The following is a 17,614-nucleotide window of genomic DNA, read 5'->3' on the forward strand; positions in this document are numbered from 1 at the left end:
TGTGAGGACAACTGGAGAAAACATTTGGATTCGCTTACAGTATGGAAGTAGGGTTTATTTGTTTTGATTTATTACTGAAATACTTTTAAAAAGCTCATCTTTTTCTGTGAGTGACTTCCCCATAATCTTAACCAGAAAATAGAACCAGCAGTTCTTACTTTTCCAGTGCCAAGCAGTGTTTTGGTGACAATGTCCAGCTTTTACTTGGTTAGGGCTGAAATGTGTTCATACTGCTGTTATGTGGTTAGAAGTTTATATAAAAATTTCATCATTGTGGACCTGTTTTTACAATAAGTTTGATCTTGGAGGGATTGCACCTTGTTTGTGCAAATACACCATGGAATTTTGGCCTGTTATTAGGCATCAAGTTCTTTTTTTTCCAAATTAATTATATTCTGGTCAAGTGAAGAGTGCAGGACATGAGGGCAGGTCTGGTTGCCTTTCAGCACGTGAGAGCCCCTTTTGTTTGCTTTCTTTTAGTTTTTGTAGAGTTGCTGACTGTGTGCTCTTAAATAATCCTGCTGATTTCTCCATACTTCCTTCCCTCTACAAGCGAGACATTTGAGAAATCAGTTTATTTGACTTGGAAGAGGAGATTCTGCACCCTGAGAGAGGCAATGGGAGGAAAATTCTGTCAGAAGTAGCTGGATTTGGAGATGGCTGGTGAATAAGATATTTTTTTACTTTTAGGCCTGTTTATTTTGGTTCAAGGTCCACTGATGTCAGTGTGGAAGGGATATATGTCCTCCTAGTTTTGTGAAGATATGTTTTGATGGTGAGGTACTGATAGAAGGCAAGAAAATTTCACGTGTGAGGAACAACTGAGATATTGAGGTGATATCACAATATCCTGTCTAACAAGGGCAGTAAATTGACTGTTCCTTTTCTTTATGGTAAAAGGATTTTTTTTTTCTACTTAAAAAGACCACTTTGCAGCAAAACCTGAATGTCATTCATTTCAAAGAACTATTAATGTGCTTTATTAATTAGTAGAAATGGGTATGCTGGGAGAAAAGTCTCTTCTCCCCCGCAGCAGCCGAGTTCAGTGACTTTGGGGTGGGTTTGCAAAGTGCAGCTGGGTTGTTGGGTTCTCTTTTCTCTCGAGTTTGGCTCGTTATTTTGATCTTCCACACAGCTTAAAGGCTTTCACATGAGCAGGATCTTGCCACATCCTGCTCTGCAGCAGGAACAAAGCTCTGCTGGAGCAGACGTTGACTCTGCCCAAAGAGCCCTGAACAGAAGTCGCCCCTCGCGTGATCCTTCTTGTAAAGAGCGTTGCAGCTGACAGGATAATGGGGTTTTTTAGGCCTGCTGGTGACGTGCCAACAGGGTTTCCTTAGCAGTGCCATTCTTTAAGGAGCTCTGGATGCTGATGTAAACACAACTGAAAGCTTCACACAGCCCGGACTGAGCGCAGGGCCTGGAATCTGCTGCTCGTGCCATGCTGTGCAGGACATTTTTCTTCTGCTCTGTCTATTTAAATCTGGTTTCCCAGGCTTGTAGCCAGCTTGAATGGGTTGTGCTGTTGAGTGCAGGAAAGCTGGCCTGGTGGCTGTGTGGAGGAGCTGTCCTGCTCCATGGGGCACCCTCTCATTCCCAGATATGAATATACATATCATATGTATATGATATGTATACATATGATATGTATATTCATACATGTCATATGTATACATATGATATGTATGAATATACAGAATCCTGTTTGGGATGGGGGTGTGCAGAGCAGGTTTAAGGCTATTGAACAAGGTGTTTTGGTTCCCACTAGTCAGGCTTGAAGGGAATGAGTAGGAAACCTCTGTGCTGCTCCTGGAGCTGCTGCTGCCTCCGTCAGGAACGCGTTGGGAATTTGGTGGGAGTCTCCGCCAGTCAAATTACAGGTGTCGCACACTAATTGGAGGCTGGTAAAAGTTTAATAATTGTATTGCTTTGCCTTTAAGTAGTGGGATCTTGCTCTGATGACTAATCCTGTTTAATAGTGACTGTCCTCAAGTGAGCACTTGGGAGTGCAGTGACTCGGGGTTCTGTTCCAGATTAGTGCTTTGGGAGAAAAAATGTATTTTACTCTCTCGAGCAGCCACCACTTTGTCTGCTGCTTTTTCTAGGGAATGGAATAACATCCTTATAAATACACCCTTGGTACTGGCTCCTAGGGAAAATCAGGAAGGGTGTGGGATATGTGTCTCACCTCTTGATTTTTGAAAGATTCATTCTTGCGATTGATTGTTCACTGTGCTTGGTTGGTTCTGTTTTTCAGTTGGGTTTTGTTTCAGGAGGGATCTTCTAAGTGCCAGTGCCTCCCTCAAGTTCTCTTTCTTTGTTTCATGATGCATAATCATCGACCTCATCGCTGTGACTTGGAATAGCACTATCCCATCTGGAAATACATAATTACTGTGCAGGGTGAGGTGCCAACTGGGTTAGGTTCTGTGCTGTGCTTAAGGGCAGGTCGGAGCTGCTGAATACTTGGTGTGAGCAGCTGTGTTTGATCACTAGATAGGGAAGTAATTGCTCTTAATTTCTTTCTTCTCCCCTTCTTGCATCTTATTCAAGAATCAAGGATTTGTTTAGGAAAAGTAACTTCAGGTCCAGCTGGAGTGAAGCGGGCTGTGTATCCAAACTGCCTTTTGGTATGGTTGGACAAGGTGCTGCTGTGGAGTCAGGATGGGAGGAGAGTTACCAGCAAGGAGTCCCTGTGGCACTTGGCTTATGTTAAAAATTGAAGCCAAGAGAATTATTAAATATTGCCACCTGAGAGCCAAGAAGAGCTGTCTGACAGGAGTCACGCACAGGATTAAAACCCACAGTAACTTCTGTTTTAATCTCTTTGGGTGCCAGCATGGTTTTGTCTTTGTTTTAATTCCTGGGCTAAAACCAGGCTTGATTTGGAAAATCATCTGTCCACACTTGTCTATCCCTTTTAAAAGTGCAGACTGCCAGAGCACGCAGAGTTTGTAATCTCTTGTTGGGCTGGACAGGCAACTCCTGGGAGAGTGTTATCAGCACTCCCAGCTCAAACAATTCCCTGTGTACCTGGAGGGTGACAATGCTCTACCTGCCTGAATCAAGTGCTGAATCACAGGGCTGTCACAGTTTAGTCATTTCCTGGGAAACTTTGCTTTTCAGTCTGGTGGGAGAGAGCGAGGTCTGCGCTTGCACTGGGCATTGAATACTTGGGAGTTTCTGCTGGTGTCCGTGAGCAGGAGGTTAGTCAGCAAAAAGAATTATTCAGGGCAGAATCCCTTCAGTTGGGTTATTTAATGCTCTGGGAGTTGTCTTGCTTTACTCAGCTCAGCTGGTTCTTGGGTACATGTGTGACACTTCTGTCACCCCTCCTGCAGATTGCTCTGGTGCAGGGCTGGTGCTAAAACCCTGCAGTGCTCCTGCCTCTCCACTCACATGGTTCCCACTGACTGCATATTAAAAATAGGTGAAAACATTTATCCTGAACAGATTTGGTAAAATTCTGCTTGTGATAAAGCCTTGGGTTTGTTTCCTTCAGGAGGGAAAATGCATTTTCCCCCGACGACAAGTTGTAGCTGTTTAAAGGATTTTTACTTTTTATCCCTAGGATGGGGTTACATGCAAGATTTTTTATTTGTATATGGGATTCAACTCTTTATGTGCATGTGCTGCACATAAATTTTATGGGTAACATAACATTTATATGGCTGCACTTCACAATAGAATATCTCATATAAAGTTGACTTTGGTGATTCAATTTTGTATGTGTTGGTTGGAGGCAGTTGAGCAGAGCTTGTGTTTCAGGTTATCAGGGCTAACACAATTAACCGATGGAGTTGAAGATTTTAAGAGTTTATCTTTAAGAGTCTTTGGAGCCTTTTTAAAAACATTTTGCCTTTTGGAAAGGTAGATGTTAGCTGTGCATTGGCAGCATGATTTGTGTGGCTGCTCACAGAGTCACAGAATCACCGAGGCTGGAAAAGCCCTCCAAGGTCATGGAATCCAACCTGTGACTGATCCCCCACCTCGTCCCCAGCCCAGAGCACTCAGTGCCACATCCAGTCGTTTTTTGGATGCCTCCAGGAATGGGGACTCCAGATCACCTGGGCAGCCCCTTTCAGTGTTTAACTGCCCTTTCCATGGGGAAAATTCCTCCTGATGCACAAGGGCATTCTGCATCCCGTTGTCCCAGCTGAGGATCTGAAAGGCAAAGTCCTTCTGGCTTTTTAGCTCTTCTCTAGAGGTGAAGAAGAGGTCGTTTGACCAATGTACCTGAGGAAGTCCTTGAAATAAACTTTAAATAGAGATACCAGGACGCAGTGATGCTGTGTGAGCCACACACAGTCATGGTGAGCACGTTCCCATGGCTGCTGTGAGAGGAGAATCAGCCAGGGCACAGTCACACCCACAAGAGGCTCTTTTATTCCCAGTCCTAGCTCCCAAAGCCCCTGAGAACTCATTTTGCTGACCCTGGGTAGTGCTGTTTTCAGCAGAAATGCCTGTGATAAGTTACCAGATGTGTCTTTATGTGGGGGAGGGAGGGTTTGTGGCTGAGATTGAGCTGGTGACACCTCCTTGTCACTGATGCCCCCAGCCCAGGTGTACAGGGGGGACTGAGCCCTGTCCTTAGCTCACCCACTTGGTGATGCATCACATATGGCCTCGAAGATTACAGCTGGAAATACACAGCCCAGACGGGTGAGCCAAGGACACTGGATCTGCTGCAGCTCGGAAATGCTGTGGAAGATAAAGAGATTCTTCAGTAGAGTTTCAGGAGTTCGATTTACTGCTTAAAGTTAAAACAATAAAAAAAAACCAACTCCTTAACGTTTATGGCACCCAGTGAGTGACCTGGGGCAAAGAACACCTTGTGACCTGGAATGACCCTGACCTTGAACACAGGGCAGCCACGCCACAGAAACCTCATCTTGAATGGAGTTCTTTTGAAATAATAAATGTTGAGATTAAAATAGTTTTAATTTGGTGAAACAACACTCCTAAGCCTTTAGGAAAGGGTTTTGGAACTGTAGAACAGAGCCCCCACAGTGCTGCAGCCAAGTCGGCTTGTTCTGTGTGTGTAAATTAATCTGGAGCTGATCTGTCTGTGAAACTTTTAACACCAAAGCTGGAGCAGTTTAATGCTTGTGCCCAACAAACACAGCTTTGTGAGCCCTGCTGGGTTTGCAGTGCCCTATTCATGCTCCTAGTGGGAATACAATGATGCTGTTAAAGGGAAACCACAGAGCCCAAACCTGTGCTGGCTGTTTGGTGACAAGTACAGTGAGTAAGGTGTTGTTTCTCTCAAGAAATCGGAGTTTTACTGGAAGACTGTTAGTTCACAGACCTTGCTAAGAAGGAAACCTGATATACAGCTTCACCCAAAGGAAGGAGGAGGGAATCTTTGAAGCTGCATCATCATTTGGCCTCAAACAGAACAAGGCAGTTGTCTAAACTTGTTTTAAATGTAGTTTTTGTGCTGCAGTTGAGGCTAAGTAGGAGGAGTTTAAGGCCATTGCACAGGTACAGTCTATTTGAGCACACAGCCTTAGAAAAAAAGGTTTAAATATTGTTTTTAGGCTTGCTGAAGCCTGAAATTGAGGATGTCTCAGTTTTAACCCTTGGTAAAACCATTGAGGAGAGTGTAGGATGTCTAGAAGTTGCCAGTTCTCCAGGAAAATCACAGAAACCCAGACTGGCTCGAGTTGGAAGGGAACCTAAAGCCCATCCAGTGTCACCCCCTGCTATGGGCAGGGACTCCTTTCCACTATTCCAGGTGGCTCCAAGGCCTGTGCAGCCTGGCTTTGGACACTTCCAGGGATGGAGCTGCCACAGCTCCTCTGGACAACCTGTGCCAGGCCCTGTCCACCCTCACAGGGAGGAATTTCTTTAAGAAAGGTGGGAAGCAGCTCTCAGTACATAAAATGAGTGTTGACAGCATTCCTCACTAAGTGATGGCCCAAATGTTGTGTCCATTTTTTGCCCAGGTCGCAAGTGCACTTATTCCTCACTTTGAATTTCTCAAATGTCCTACCTGCCACTCCAGTCACACTTGAAAGGCCTTATCTGGAGGTGACGTGCAGCAAAAGAACATTCTGGACTTTCAGAAGCACTTCTGGTCTTCATTGTCTCGATGTTGGTACTCCAGGCTCAAGCCCTGCAGGCCCAGGCTCTGTGTTCTGCTCTTTCAGAGCAGGTTTGAGATGAAAAAACCACAGGGAGATGTTGCCTGTCCTGTGCCTGGACATCAACAGGGGAGTAGGCAAGAAGGGCCAAGTCACCAGGTCGTTCACAGGGGTGAGACCTGAAATCCAGATGAATCAGTGATAACAGAATAATTTAATTATTTTTGTTACAATCTTGTTGTCGTGTTTGCTTTTAGTAGAATAGCTGTCTGTGTTTTGAGGCTAATAGAAGTACCAGAAGCACCACCAGGATTCCCTTGTAGCACAAACTGTTGGAAACATCAACAGATTTTTTTTTTTAAAGCATACAAACATTTTTTTTAAATGCACACAAACTGCTTTCCAATTGGAATCTTTTCCTTGCTGCAGCCCAGTGTTTGGAGGCTTTGTTGGGGAGATGCTGTGCTCTACGTGATCATTTTCCTTAATTTCTCCACTGTAGTAATTATGGTTTTGTTAGACAGTAAATGATTCAGTGTTCTCATTCCATGGGGGAAGGGGAGCAGGGATGTTGAAAGAGGAGCATTGTCTGAGCTAGCAGGATTAGCGGGTGTTACCACCTTGCACTGATTGAGCACCACTGGTTAGAACAGATCATCAGCGCTAATTGCTGAAAAGCAGCCTGGCGTCACCGGCCGGGTGGGGAGTGAGGCTCGCGGGGCTTCTCTGGGGCAGGATTTGGATCCAGGTGTGACATCCAGGCTGATCAGGAGTCCTTCCCTGGCCTTCCCTGGGCGCTGTCACTGCACGCTCATCCTTTCCCTTGCGCTCCCAACGATCAGAACATTCCAGCTGGATTTGTGCAATGAGGACCAATTCTGTATTTTCTCCCCAGAAATCAGGAGAATCAGATGATGATTGCAGTGGTGGGGAGAGGTTTTTTACACCTGGTTTGTTCCAGGGCACTGGTTACCTGGGGAAGCTGAAGACGTCGCTGCACCGGAGCTGTCGCTGCAGCAGAGGTGGCAGGAAGGAAGAAGAGCCTCTTCCTCCAGCACAGCAGCAGCTCAGCTCGCTCTCATCTCTCCTCTAAAACCCCTAAAGCTGCTTCCTTTGAGCAGAACCCCATTTCCTGGGCAGGGCCTCAGCCTGGGGAAGCTCAGCCTCAGCTCACTGCGGATATGGATGAACGCAGAGTGAACGGAACAGAAATGGGTGGTGGCTGGGAGCGAGCCAGCAGAGTCTCAACACTGGTTGTGTTTTAATTTCTTCCTTGGGAATGAACAAACACCATTTTATAGCCAAATTATTAGCTCTCATTTGCTTTGCTGGTGTTTCTCTGTCTTGCATTTGCCTGGAGAGGGGTTGTGGTTCTCAGGGTGGGTTTTGAGCTCTCTGGGAGAATTTAGCACCCCAAGTGTCACAGAGTGTTTTATTTATGGAAGGGGGTTAATGATTGGCCAGGTTTATGTCAGAGGAGTGAGGAGTGAATGGTTCCAGAGTTTGCAGCCCAGTTGTCCTGGTGCTCTTCCTGTGGCTGTAATTTATGATACTCCATGAGGAAGTTCACGTTTGTGTTCAGACCTCACCATTTCCATTTCCTCTAGATCAGCAGAAAAGGAGCAGGCTGAAAGAAAACTTCTCCCTTAGCAATTCTTTTGTGTCTGTGTCAGTGGATTGGTACCAAATTTGGACTTTGCATGACCAGAAAAGAGGTTTTATTCAATAATTTCATTCCACCTGTGCCGTGTGTCAAAGGCACACGTGTTCCCAAGGGTGGCTGTGCCAATTTGGTTGTGACAGTTGTGGTTGCAGTAGTCAAATCATCACGTCCATGAGGTGACTACACCTGCCACCCATGCCTGCACATGAGGTTTTTCCCAGGAGGACAGTCCCTGTGTCTTGCTGGAGGTTTATTTCAGGTAGTTGTGGTTTGGTTCACACCTGCACGGATGGTGCTGCAGAAAGAACTCAGATTTATCTCCTTCTCCAAACCTTTCAGTCACTGCTGCCCAGTTCCACTTCAGTAGGGCTGGTCTCAAAATTGAGGTGTTCCATTTTCAAATTCTGTGCAGGTGTTTGAGACTGTCAAAATAATGGTTGATCTATTTTTTTTAATGTTATAACGACATAAAAACTCAGATGGAATTGGAAATTCAGCACTAGGAAGACAGAGGGAGTGCCAGGAAGTCCCAGGAATCTATCAGCTTTATTATATTTATTGCTTGAATTTTTCTCCTTGGAACTTCCCTGCTTTTGCCAAATAGCATTAGGCTTTATTTTTTTATTGGCTTATGCTCAGAGAATCCTTTTTACAGCAATATCATTGATGTGCACCACGTGGCAGTTGAGGTTGCAGGTAGTGTTGTGTAGAGTTAGCTTCTTGTTTCTCAGTAGGATCTCACCTTGGCTTCAGATTTCCAGATCAAGCCTGGGAACCATACTGCTTCCATTCCAGTGTGGATGGGCTTGTTTTATTGGTAGGATATTAGTGTGCAACAAGTGATTAGAGAGAATTCTCTGTTTCCCAGTATGTGAAACAGAATGGAGTGCTGGTACTACTTAAAGTTCTGGTATTTGTTCATAATGTACTTACATTATTTGTATGTGTTGTATTCCTTATTAATTTCACCAATTTTCTGTGGCAAATGTTTCATTACATGTAGTGTGTAACCACCAATGTGAAGAGTACAATTAAATCTTGTGGAGAAATTAATCACAGAATAAAAAGCTCCGAACAAACTTGTGGGTTGGCTTATGAGGAGAAATCCCTCCCCTTCCTGTGTACCTGTGCTTTCCTGCAGTGTCCATCCCCTGGCTCTGTGTGCCTCCCAGATGGACACGAGTGTTCTGGCAGCCCAAAGGGTCACCTTGTCCTGGGGGCTGCCAGGGCCAGTGTCCCTGGCCAGGTGAGGGAGGGGGTGGTCACACTCTGCTCTGGGATGGGGTGGCCTCACCTCCAGGCTGTCAGAAAGATCTGAAGCTGTTGGAGAGGGTCCAAAGCAGGGTCTGGGGGATGGGAGAGGGCTCTGGGTCTGTTCAGCTGGAGAAGAGCCTGAGGGGAGTCTCACTGGGGGCTGCAGCTTCATCCCGAGGGGCAGCTCTGAGCTCTGCTCCCTCTGACCAGGGACAGGACACGAGGGAGCCACTGCAGCTCTGCCAGGGGAGGGAAATCAGGAAAAGATTCTTCTCCAAGGGGGTTCAGGCTCTGCCCAGACTCCCCAGGGGATGGGCACAGCCCCGAGGCTGCCAGAGCTCCAGGAGCTGCTCCCAGGGATGCCCAGGGTGGGATTGTTGGGGTGTCTGTGCAGGGCCAGGAGCTGCACTGGATGATCTTTGGGGTCCCTTCCAGCTCAGGACATTCCACAGTTCTCTCAAAACTGGCTCTGAAAGTGGAGGCAGGCCTGGGCAAAGCTGGTGGGTTTTGAAGCCCCTGCAGTCACTCAGCACGTGGTCCTTGGGCACACAGGAGCTCAGTTGGATGTGTCCCTCTCCCTGCACGTACCTGTGCAGTGGTGAGTGTCACCTGAGCTCTGCACTGCAACCAGGCACTGAAATTACTGCTTTGCTTGGCATTTCAGTGCGTTGTGGACATTCTCCTTTCCAGCTGCTGGATTTGTTTGGACTTGTTGGGCCCTGACTCAAACGTAATGTTGGAGGAGTGAGATAAAATTCTGTGTGCAGATGCACACCCTGCCCTGAGCAGCACGAGTCAGAGAAGGATGGAATCATGGAATAGTTTGGGTTGGAACAGACCTTAAAGCTCATCCTGTTCCACCCCCTGCCATGGGGGTGAATTTTCACTCCCAGGTTGCTCCAAGCCCTGCCAGCCTGGCCTTGGACACTTGCAGAGATTGGGCAGCCCCAGCTTCTCTGGGCACCCTGTGCCAGGGCCTCAGCACCCTCACAGGGAGGAGTTTCTCCCAGTATCTTATCTAAAACTCTGTAAATCTGAAGCCACGGAGTCCCACTCCATCTCTGGAAGTCCTGGTCTCAGTGTTTGAAGTGCCACTGATGTTTGAGTGCCCAGCCCTGAGGAGTGGAGTCCATTCCCTTTCCAGGCATTCCACAAATCACCTTTGGAACCAAACCGGGCACTTAGCTGGAATGTTTTAGCAGACACTGGTGGTTTTGGGAGGCCTGAAGCTTGTAATCCCTTTTTGTGGTGTGGAGGGGACTGGCAGGAGGATCCTGTTTGGGGCAAACCCTGCAGCCAGAGCTGCTCTGGGGCTGAGGCTGCTCCCTCTCCATTTAGGCTCACGGCAAAGAAAACATCCTGTTTGTGATCACTCACTTCTTGTCATCGTGTAACTGTGGCTTGATTTTAGCTTGATACCAAATAATTTTGTTTTCTTAGTGCTGTGTGTTTGATGGCTCCCCATCTCTGGGAGATGGGAGCTTGTGAGTGCCGGGCAGGCTGCGAAGAGGCTTGAAACGCTGCAGGGCTGTTCTAATCCCTCCAAGGTTCCAGTCTTTCTTGTGGTTCTGATGTAATGTGAGAAATTAAAACAAAAGACAGCAGCCAGATGGTGCATCTCCAGGATCAGACAGATTAGTTTTTTAAAAGAGGGAAAAGTTTACAAATGCTTATTCTGGTCTCTAGAGTAATCACTCTAATAGTAATCACTCCAGAGGGGATTCTGCCCCTCTGCTCCGCTCGTGTGACAGCCTACCTGGAGTCTTGTGTCCAGTTCTGGGGCCCCCACCATAAGAAGGATGTGGAGCTGTTGGAGCAAGTCCAGAGGAGGCCACAGAGTTGATTAAAAAGGGACTGGAGCACCTCCCTGATGGAGACAGGCTGGGAGAGTTGGGAACGTTCTGCATGGAGAAGAGAAAGCGGTGTGGAGACTTCACAGCACCTTCCAGGGTCTGACAGGGCTGCAGGGAAGCTGGAAAAGGACGATTCATCAGGAACTGCAGTGACAGGACGGGGGGAATGGGTTCAAACTGAAAGAGGGGAAGTTTAAGTTACATATATAGAAGAAATTCCTCCCTGTGAGGGTGGTGAGGCCCTGGATCATGTCCATCCTTGCCTCAGTTTTTGGAGATGCCCTAAGCAGCTGCTGGAGTGGACTCTCTTTGTTTGCTGTTTGATTAGTTGAAGATGAGGCTCTGAGTTTGCACTTCCCCTTCACCCTTTTGGTTGGGAATTATCCCACTTTGTTCACATAAGCTGTTTTGTGGTTACAGAATATTTTCATGCGCTCCCAGTTTCCCTTTTTAGTTTTTCACTGCTTTGATATTCCAGTTAGATAGCTGCTGTGATCCACGTTATTGCATTTAAATAGTGGATAGTGTAGGTCTCTGATCCCAAGGGAAACTGCAGAAGTTCTGTAATATGGAGCTTTGAAATCTTAATGTGCTTGGATTTATTGAGTTTCAGGTTTTCTTCTGCTGTGTTCAGGTGAAACCTTCATGGCACTGAAAAAAAAGCAAGCAGACCTCAAATTGCAAAATTCTGATGTGATTAAATGAGGTTTCTTTGCTTGTTTTTAGGGGACATCACGCAGAAGGGGTATGAGAAGAAGAGAGCAAAGCTGCTGGCTCCGTATGTTCCACAAACCCAAGGTAGGTCCTTGATTTGGCTGGAATCACCTCCCACTCCTTGGATCTTGGGAACTCAAGGGCTCTGGATCAGTCGTGAAGGTCGTCAGGAACCATTCTGGAAACATTCTCCAAAATATCTGTGCTCTGTCCTTCTTAATGCCTTGTTGGAAAAACATGAGGATTTTAATAATTTGTTGCTTTATGTTGCTAGAGTAGCTGAAGTCACGTCCTTTGGGTTCAATTGTTCCCTTTGGTTCAGAGATCCAGAGCAGCTCAGCTGGTTGTATGTGAGATAATTACATATAATTGTAAACTGAAGGACGTGGCTGAATGTGTGTCTAATCATTATTTTGGGGCTTACTTGGAGTAATTGTTACTGATATGCTGAAATGTTCAGCCATTAAAAACTGATGTGTCTGATTCTGATTTCGGGCAGTGACTGGCTATGACAGGGAGTCCTGAATGGACCTACTGGAATTTACTGAGCCTGGTCTACTGCCAAAAAAAAATTGATAAAGAGTAAAAGCACAAAGTGCATTTATTGCCCATCAACGCCACGGGACTGGGGGAAAATGACAGCAGCTCCCTTCAGGCACTTGATGGGGGAAAATAAAGTTGTCATGTGGCAGCTTCCTGACTCTCCCACCCCAAAGCACTGCCCAGTTCCTGCTCTCCAGCTGGTTCACAGGTTGGATTTGGTTGTTTATTCATCTCAAGGTGGGGCTCTTTGAGATTGGGTTTTATACAGTGTATTCTGTCTGAGCCACGTGCTGAAGGGTGCAATGCAAGCAAAAATGTAATTTAGCCTTCAAAATGGAGATTTTGTTACAAACAGCTCTCCAGGTGCTCAGGACTCCCTGGAGCAGGATGTGATGGGAATCTCAGAGACTTGGTTGCTGCCTCTTTATGAAATCTATTTCTGTTACTTAAAGAAACCCAAAACTAATATACACATGACTAATCCCTCTTGATAAGTAGGTATTTGTTGAGCAGGTTTTACAGTCCTCAGGCTAGCATTTGTGCCAGTGGAGATCTCGAGCCTGAGGAGGAAGTGGGGAATCCTTGGACACTTCAGGAACTCTTGGCAGCCCTGCTTTTGTCCCGAGTGTTCTAAAGTCTGAAGATGATACAATCCTGGCCCCAACCCTGGCACTGTGCACATGTTTGATTTGTCTCAGAAAATGTTTAATTAGAAGGGGAAAAAAAGTGTTTGGCAAGACTGGGCTCTGCTCTGTTAATTGTGGGGCTTTGAGAGCTGCCAGTGGAGCTGAGGTTCAGGCAGAAGCCTGGGATGATGGAGGTCACCAATTAACCCAGAGGTTTGATTGCCCTTCCGGCCCAGCTCTGCGGCTTTTTATCCATCTCACACCCAGCTGCCCCAGTGTCTGGGAATCTCCTGTTGTAAAAACCCTGTGGAAGTCATGCGTGAAGGATTCAGAATCAGGTCACCTTGGTAATGAGAAGAAAATTCATTTAGTCCACAACAACAACAACAACAAAATACTTGATGCTGGCATTTTGTGCCCTTTCTGTGGGCACTGGACTGGTGTTGGCTGATGGAGTGTCTGCATTTCATGGATGTGAGATGAGAGGAAGGGAGGGAGGGTGGCATGTCAGGGCATGTCAGCAGGATCATTTAGGAGATTCCTACTGCTTGATCTGTGCTCCATTCACATGGCCTCAGGAGTTAAGGCAGCACTGTTAATTACCTAAAGATGCATTTTTTCCTGGTGCAGTATCCATTAAGGTCCATCTAGCTGCTAACTCCTGAAAAGTCTCTGCAATCTGCAGATCCCGAAATCTGAAGTCCCAGGGAGTTCTCCAGGATGGGGGTCAGCAGCAAGCACAGCAAATGAAACCCATGGAGTTGGGCCAGGTGTCCCTGGGTCCTGGGAGTGTGTTCAGGCTGCCCTGGAAACCCTGGAGGCTCAAGCTGGTTATTTCCATGTTTTTATGGGTATGTAGCTTGAAAAAAAAATAAAAATCTTCAAGGAATAGCCAGTCCAGCACCACTGCTCCATTCTGTTTGCAGACAGTGGAGTGGCAGGTTTGCAGCAGCTTCCTTGTGCATGTGGCACTTGCTCACCTTGTTATTCATGCAAACATTTATCCTTGTTGATCTTCTAATAGTTCAGTCTCTGAATCTCTAAATCGTTGGCCCTTCACCAAAACACAGGAATCACAAAGCAGTCAATTCTCATTAGAAACTAAAGACAGTCAACAAATCCATGGCATCCTTCAAAGCCAATCTACAAGAATTCATTTTTCATCTCTCTGTCATATTTGTCATGTTTCTGCCAGCAGAAAGTGCAGCTGTAGCAGGATTATTCTGAAGGGAGCACGAAATAAATCACCTGTCACCTGCCAGCCTTGGCTCACTTGTGCTGCTTTGTTGTGTAACCATCAGTGATTTACACTCTTTCCTCCTCTGTGCCTGAACGCTTTGTGAGGCCACTGGAACATGTTATTATGTCAGAGCAAAATATTGAAACAAAGAGCTTGTTCTCTGTGTGTCATGTCACTCGGAGCCACCTCTGATCCCTTCCTAACTGGAATGTCATGTTTGCCCTGTGATGCCCTGCGGAGAGATGAGAGGCTTTTACAAGACTTACGAAAGAGAACCGAATATGAATTTAATAATTCATTCAAAATAGTGTTAAATCTGCTGCTGACATCTAGTGGGTGCCCTGAATTTGTAAATATTCAAGTGATCAGAAAACATGAAGCTTTTCTGTTTGGTCTGTGAGGTCGTGTTGGTTTTGGATCAAAATAAAACTGGGCTGGGTTTGGGGAAGGCAAATAAATGCTACAAAGATGTTAAACTGGTTATCAATGGGATGTGTTCCAGAGTGGCAGGGAGGAACACCAGATGATGCTTTTGCATGTGGGTGAGCTGAGATTTTGAATTCATAATCTTGCTCTGGAGCCCAGGTCCTGTGCCTGAACCACAGAGATCTCTTTTCCTTTTCCATTCAGCTTTTTGTGCCACCTGCACCTTTGCACAGGGGATGAGTTGGTTTTGATAAGCAAATACAGGACTCTGATATGTGTTACTATATCCAAAAAACGCCAGTGGAAAGGGGGAATAATTTTTTGTCCCCCTAATGTGGTTTAAGGATTTCTGGCTAGAAGGAGATCTCCTCTTTAACTAGAAATAAAAGTTCTCAGTTTTTGGCATGGTATTTTAAAGAATCATTAACAATCCACAATTAAGTGGGTTGTTAGTTTGCTCTAACATTCAATAATATTCCAATAATCTTTTGCTCTTTGGGATATTAAAAGGGACAGGAGATGGATGAAGGAAGATGAGGAATTAAAAAAATGTCTTTCTACAAGAGAGATACTGAGGGGTGGAGTGTGTCCAGAGATGGGAACAGAGCTGGGGAAGGGGCTGGGGAACTCCTGAGGGAGTTGGGGGTCTCAGCCTGGGGAAAAGGAGGCTCGGGGGGGACCTTTTCACTCCACAAGTCCCTGGCAGGAGGGTGGAGCCAGGTGGGGGTCAGGAGGATTGGGTTGGACATCAGGAGGAATTTTTCATGGAAAGGGTGGTCAGGAAGTGGAGCTGCCAGGGAGGTTTGGAGTGCCCATCCTGGAGGTGTCCAAGGAAGGGCTGCAGGTGGCACTCGGTGCTCTGGGCTGGGGACAAGGTGGGGATGGAGCACACCCTGGACTCGATGGTCTTGAGGCTTTTCCAGCCTGAAGAATTCTGCAGTCCTGTGGAGATTCCTGCAGCTAGCTCAGGGTGATTTGCTGCTCTTGTGAGTCCCTGAGCTCAGAGCATTCACCTCAAGTCGTTTACCTAAAACCACACACCTCAAAAGTGGTGTAACTGGATTGGAAGCTCGGGATTTGTGGCTTCCTCTCCATTTCTCTGATCCTTTGGTAGTTGTGAGAACTCCAAAGGAGCACATACAGATGACACAGTTGCTCTTGGTTTTGCATGACTCCAGGTGACAACCCGGAGGAAATTGCAGCTGGGTGACCTCTGGGTTTTAGTTTTCAAAACTTCCCTCTGACACACAGATTCATTTTAGAATTGAACCTCCAGTAGCAACAATTCCAAGTGTCTCTTGCTGAATTATGTAAAATTATACCGTTTATCAGATTATCTATTTTCCTTCCTGTTTTAATGGGAAAACCAAACTTTTCCTGGATGATAAAGCCACGCTCTGGACATGCTGAAAGCCAGAACCAACTGGAGGTTTCACTGGGTTTGTGATTAATTGGAACAGCAAAGGCTCTTGCTGCTGGTTTATTATTGTTTTTTTTCCAGTCAATAACAAGCTGGTCACTGGGACACTGAGTGACAAACCAGCTTTGTGACATCCACAGTTCTGTCATGGGAGAAGGGAAGAGTGTGGTCCAAAAAAGCTCCTTTTATTTCCCTCTCCCTGTTTTGCAGGGGTTGATCCAGCATTACAGAAGGAATCCAAACCTCAGATGCCCGCTCCATCTGCAGCTCCAGCCTCAGCATCATCCTCCTCATCCTCATCCAAATTCCACCGAGCTCGCTCAGGGGGAGCCAGAGATGAACGTTACCGATCTGGTAAGGGCAGGGACAAGAGTTCCCTGGATTCCTCCCCGTGGAACTTCACTTTTATTCATATTCTTTGGGGCCTGAAGGTGTCTTTGGATCACAGGCCCGGAGGAGTTGTTTTGCCTAACTAAAATTTGAAGACAGTTAACTACACTTTACATGGAGAGCTATGCACTAACGCAGTACAGGATTTAAAAAATAGAAAAAACGAAAATGTTAAAGCATTTAAAAGCATCCCCTTGGTGCTGTGCTGGTGCTGAGGCGCTTTCCTCTCGCAGACATCCACACGGAAGCAGTCCAGGCAGCTCTGGCCAAGCACAAGGAGCAGAAGATGGCCCTGCCCATGCCCACCAAGCGCCGCTCCACCTTCGTCCAGTCCCCAGCAGATGCCTGCACTCCCCCAGGTGAGGATCTGTGGCATATAGGTAAAAAACTTATTTAAAATAAAATTTAAAATATTTATTTATTATTTTTTATTTCTTTTTAAATATTTATTTAATATTGTAAATTTATTTTAAAATATTTATTTAAAATAGATACATTTATTATCTGTATTGACTTAATTATTTCGTTATTATTTTATTATAAATAACATATAAAAGAATTATAAATATTATAATTACATTTCTGTACAATTATACGTTATGTATGATTTATAAAATTGTAACTTAAGCCCATTACTTCAGCTAAGTAAAACTAACAGCAAGGCTGTTAAGTTCTCATGTAAAAAAATGATAGAAATCAATTTATGTAACAATCTTCTCTTGTTAAAAAAAAAAAAGCAGTTTACACCTATAAAGAAGGAAATTTTACCCATAAGAACCCTTAAACAAAATTCGTAAACATCTGTGGAAAGCACAAGCTTTTGCACATACACACACAAACAGCTTCTAACCATTAAATTGAGTAGCAAAAAAGTTACTAGCCATTTAAAATCAAACACAATAACTTCAAAAACTATATAAAAATCGACTGTAACATTAAAAATTCAGCTTTTCTGCATAAAACCCCCCTAGAATCCTGTCTGTTTCCATTACAACAAGGCTGTGCTGGACTGTCCAGGGATGCACCTTCCAAAGCAGGGGGCTGCAGTGCTCCCTCCCAGTGTTGCAGCTCTTCAGGGAGTCTGTCAGTCCTCCCAGGGCTGGGAAGTGACCTCTCTTCCAGGAGTTCTTAAAGAACACGTGGGGGGATCCTTGGAATGTCCTGGATGTCCTTGCATGGTCCTTGTGGCTCCAGCCTTGGACCTCGGGTGGTCCTTGTGGGTCCAGCTCATGGTGTTCCATGGTTCAAACTGGCCAGAGCTGAGCAGGTCTGGACTGAGGCCACTTCTTCCTCTTTCTGATGGATAATTCACATCTTGATTTCATGGATGTTTAATGCTCAGCACACACGAGGAGGGTTTGCAGCCCTGTTTATTTCTGGGCGAGGACCTCAGAGGGGT

At 45.8% G+C, this 17,614-nt stretch overlaps 1 protein-coding gene and 1 long non-coding RNA gene across 4 annotated transcripts in view; one reads left to right on the forward strand and one right to left on the reverse strand.

Annotated features, from left to right (window-relative positions):
- The window catches only part of DIP2B (disco interacting protein 2 homolog B), a 61,719-nt gene that overhangs the window by 14,933 nt on the left and 29,172 nt on the right, over positions 1 to 17,614 (forward strand). For all 3 annotated transcript variants that reach the window (XM_064400941.1, XM_064400942.1, XM_064400943.1), the window contains exons 2-4: positions 11,583 to 11,654; positions 16,036 to 16,179; positions 16,449 to 16,574. In XM_064400941.1, coding sequence (XP_064257011.1) covers positions 11,583 to 11,654; positions 16,036 to 16,179; positions 16,449 to 16,574 — 342 coding nt within the window. The remainder of the gene's footprint in view (positions 1 to 11,582; positions 11,655 to 16,035; positions 16,180 to 16,448; positions 16,575 to 17,614) is intronic.
- LOC135287730 (uncharacterized) lies at positions 12,979 to 14,027 on the reverse strand. The gene is made up of 3 exons (XR_010351277.1): positions 13,988 to 14,027; positions 13,720 to 13,793; positions 12,979 to 13,553 (listed from the first exon to the last, which is right to left on the reverse strand). It is a non-coding gene; the product is annotated as an uncharacterized LOC135287730 (long non-coding RNA).

This window comes from Passer domesticus, chromosome 31 (genome assembly GCF_036417665.1).
Source record: "Passer domesticus isolate bPasDom1 chromosome 31, bPasDom1.hap1, whole genome shotgun sequence".
Taxonomy (NCBI): domain Eukaryota; kingdom Metazoa; phylum Chordata; class Aves; order Passeriformes; family Passeridae; genus Passer; species Passer domesticus.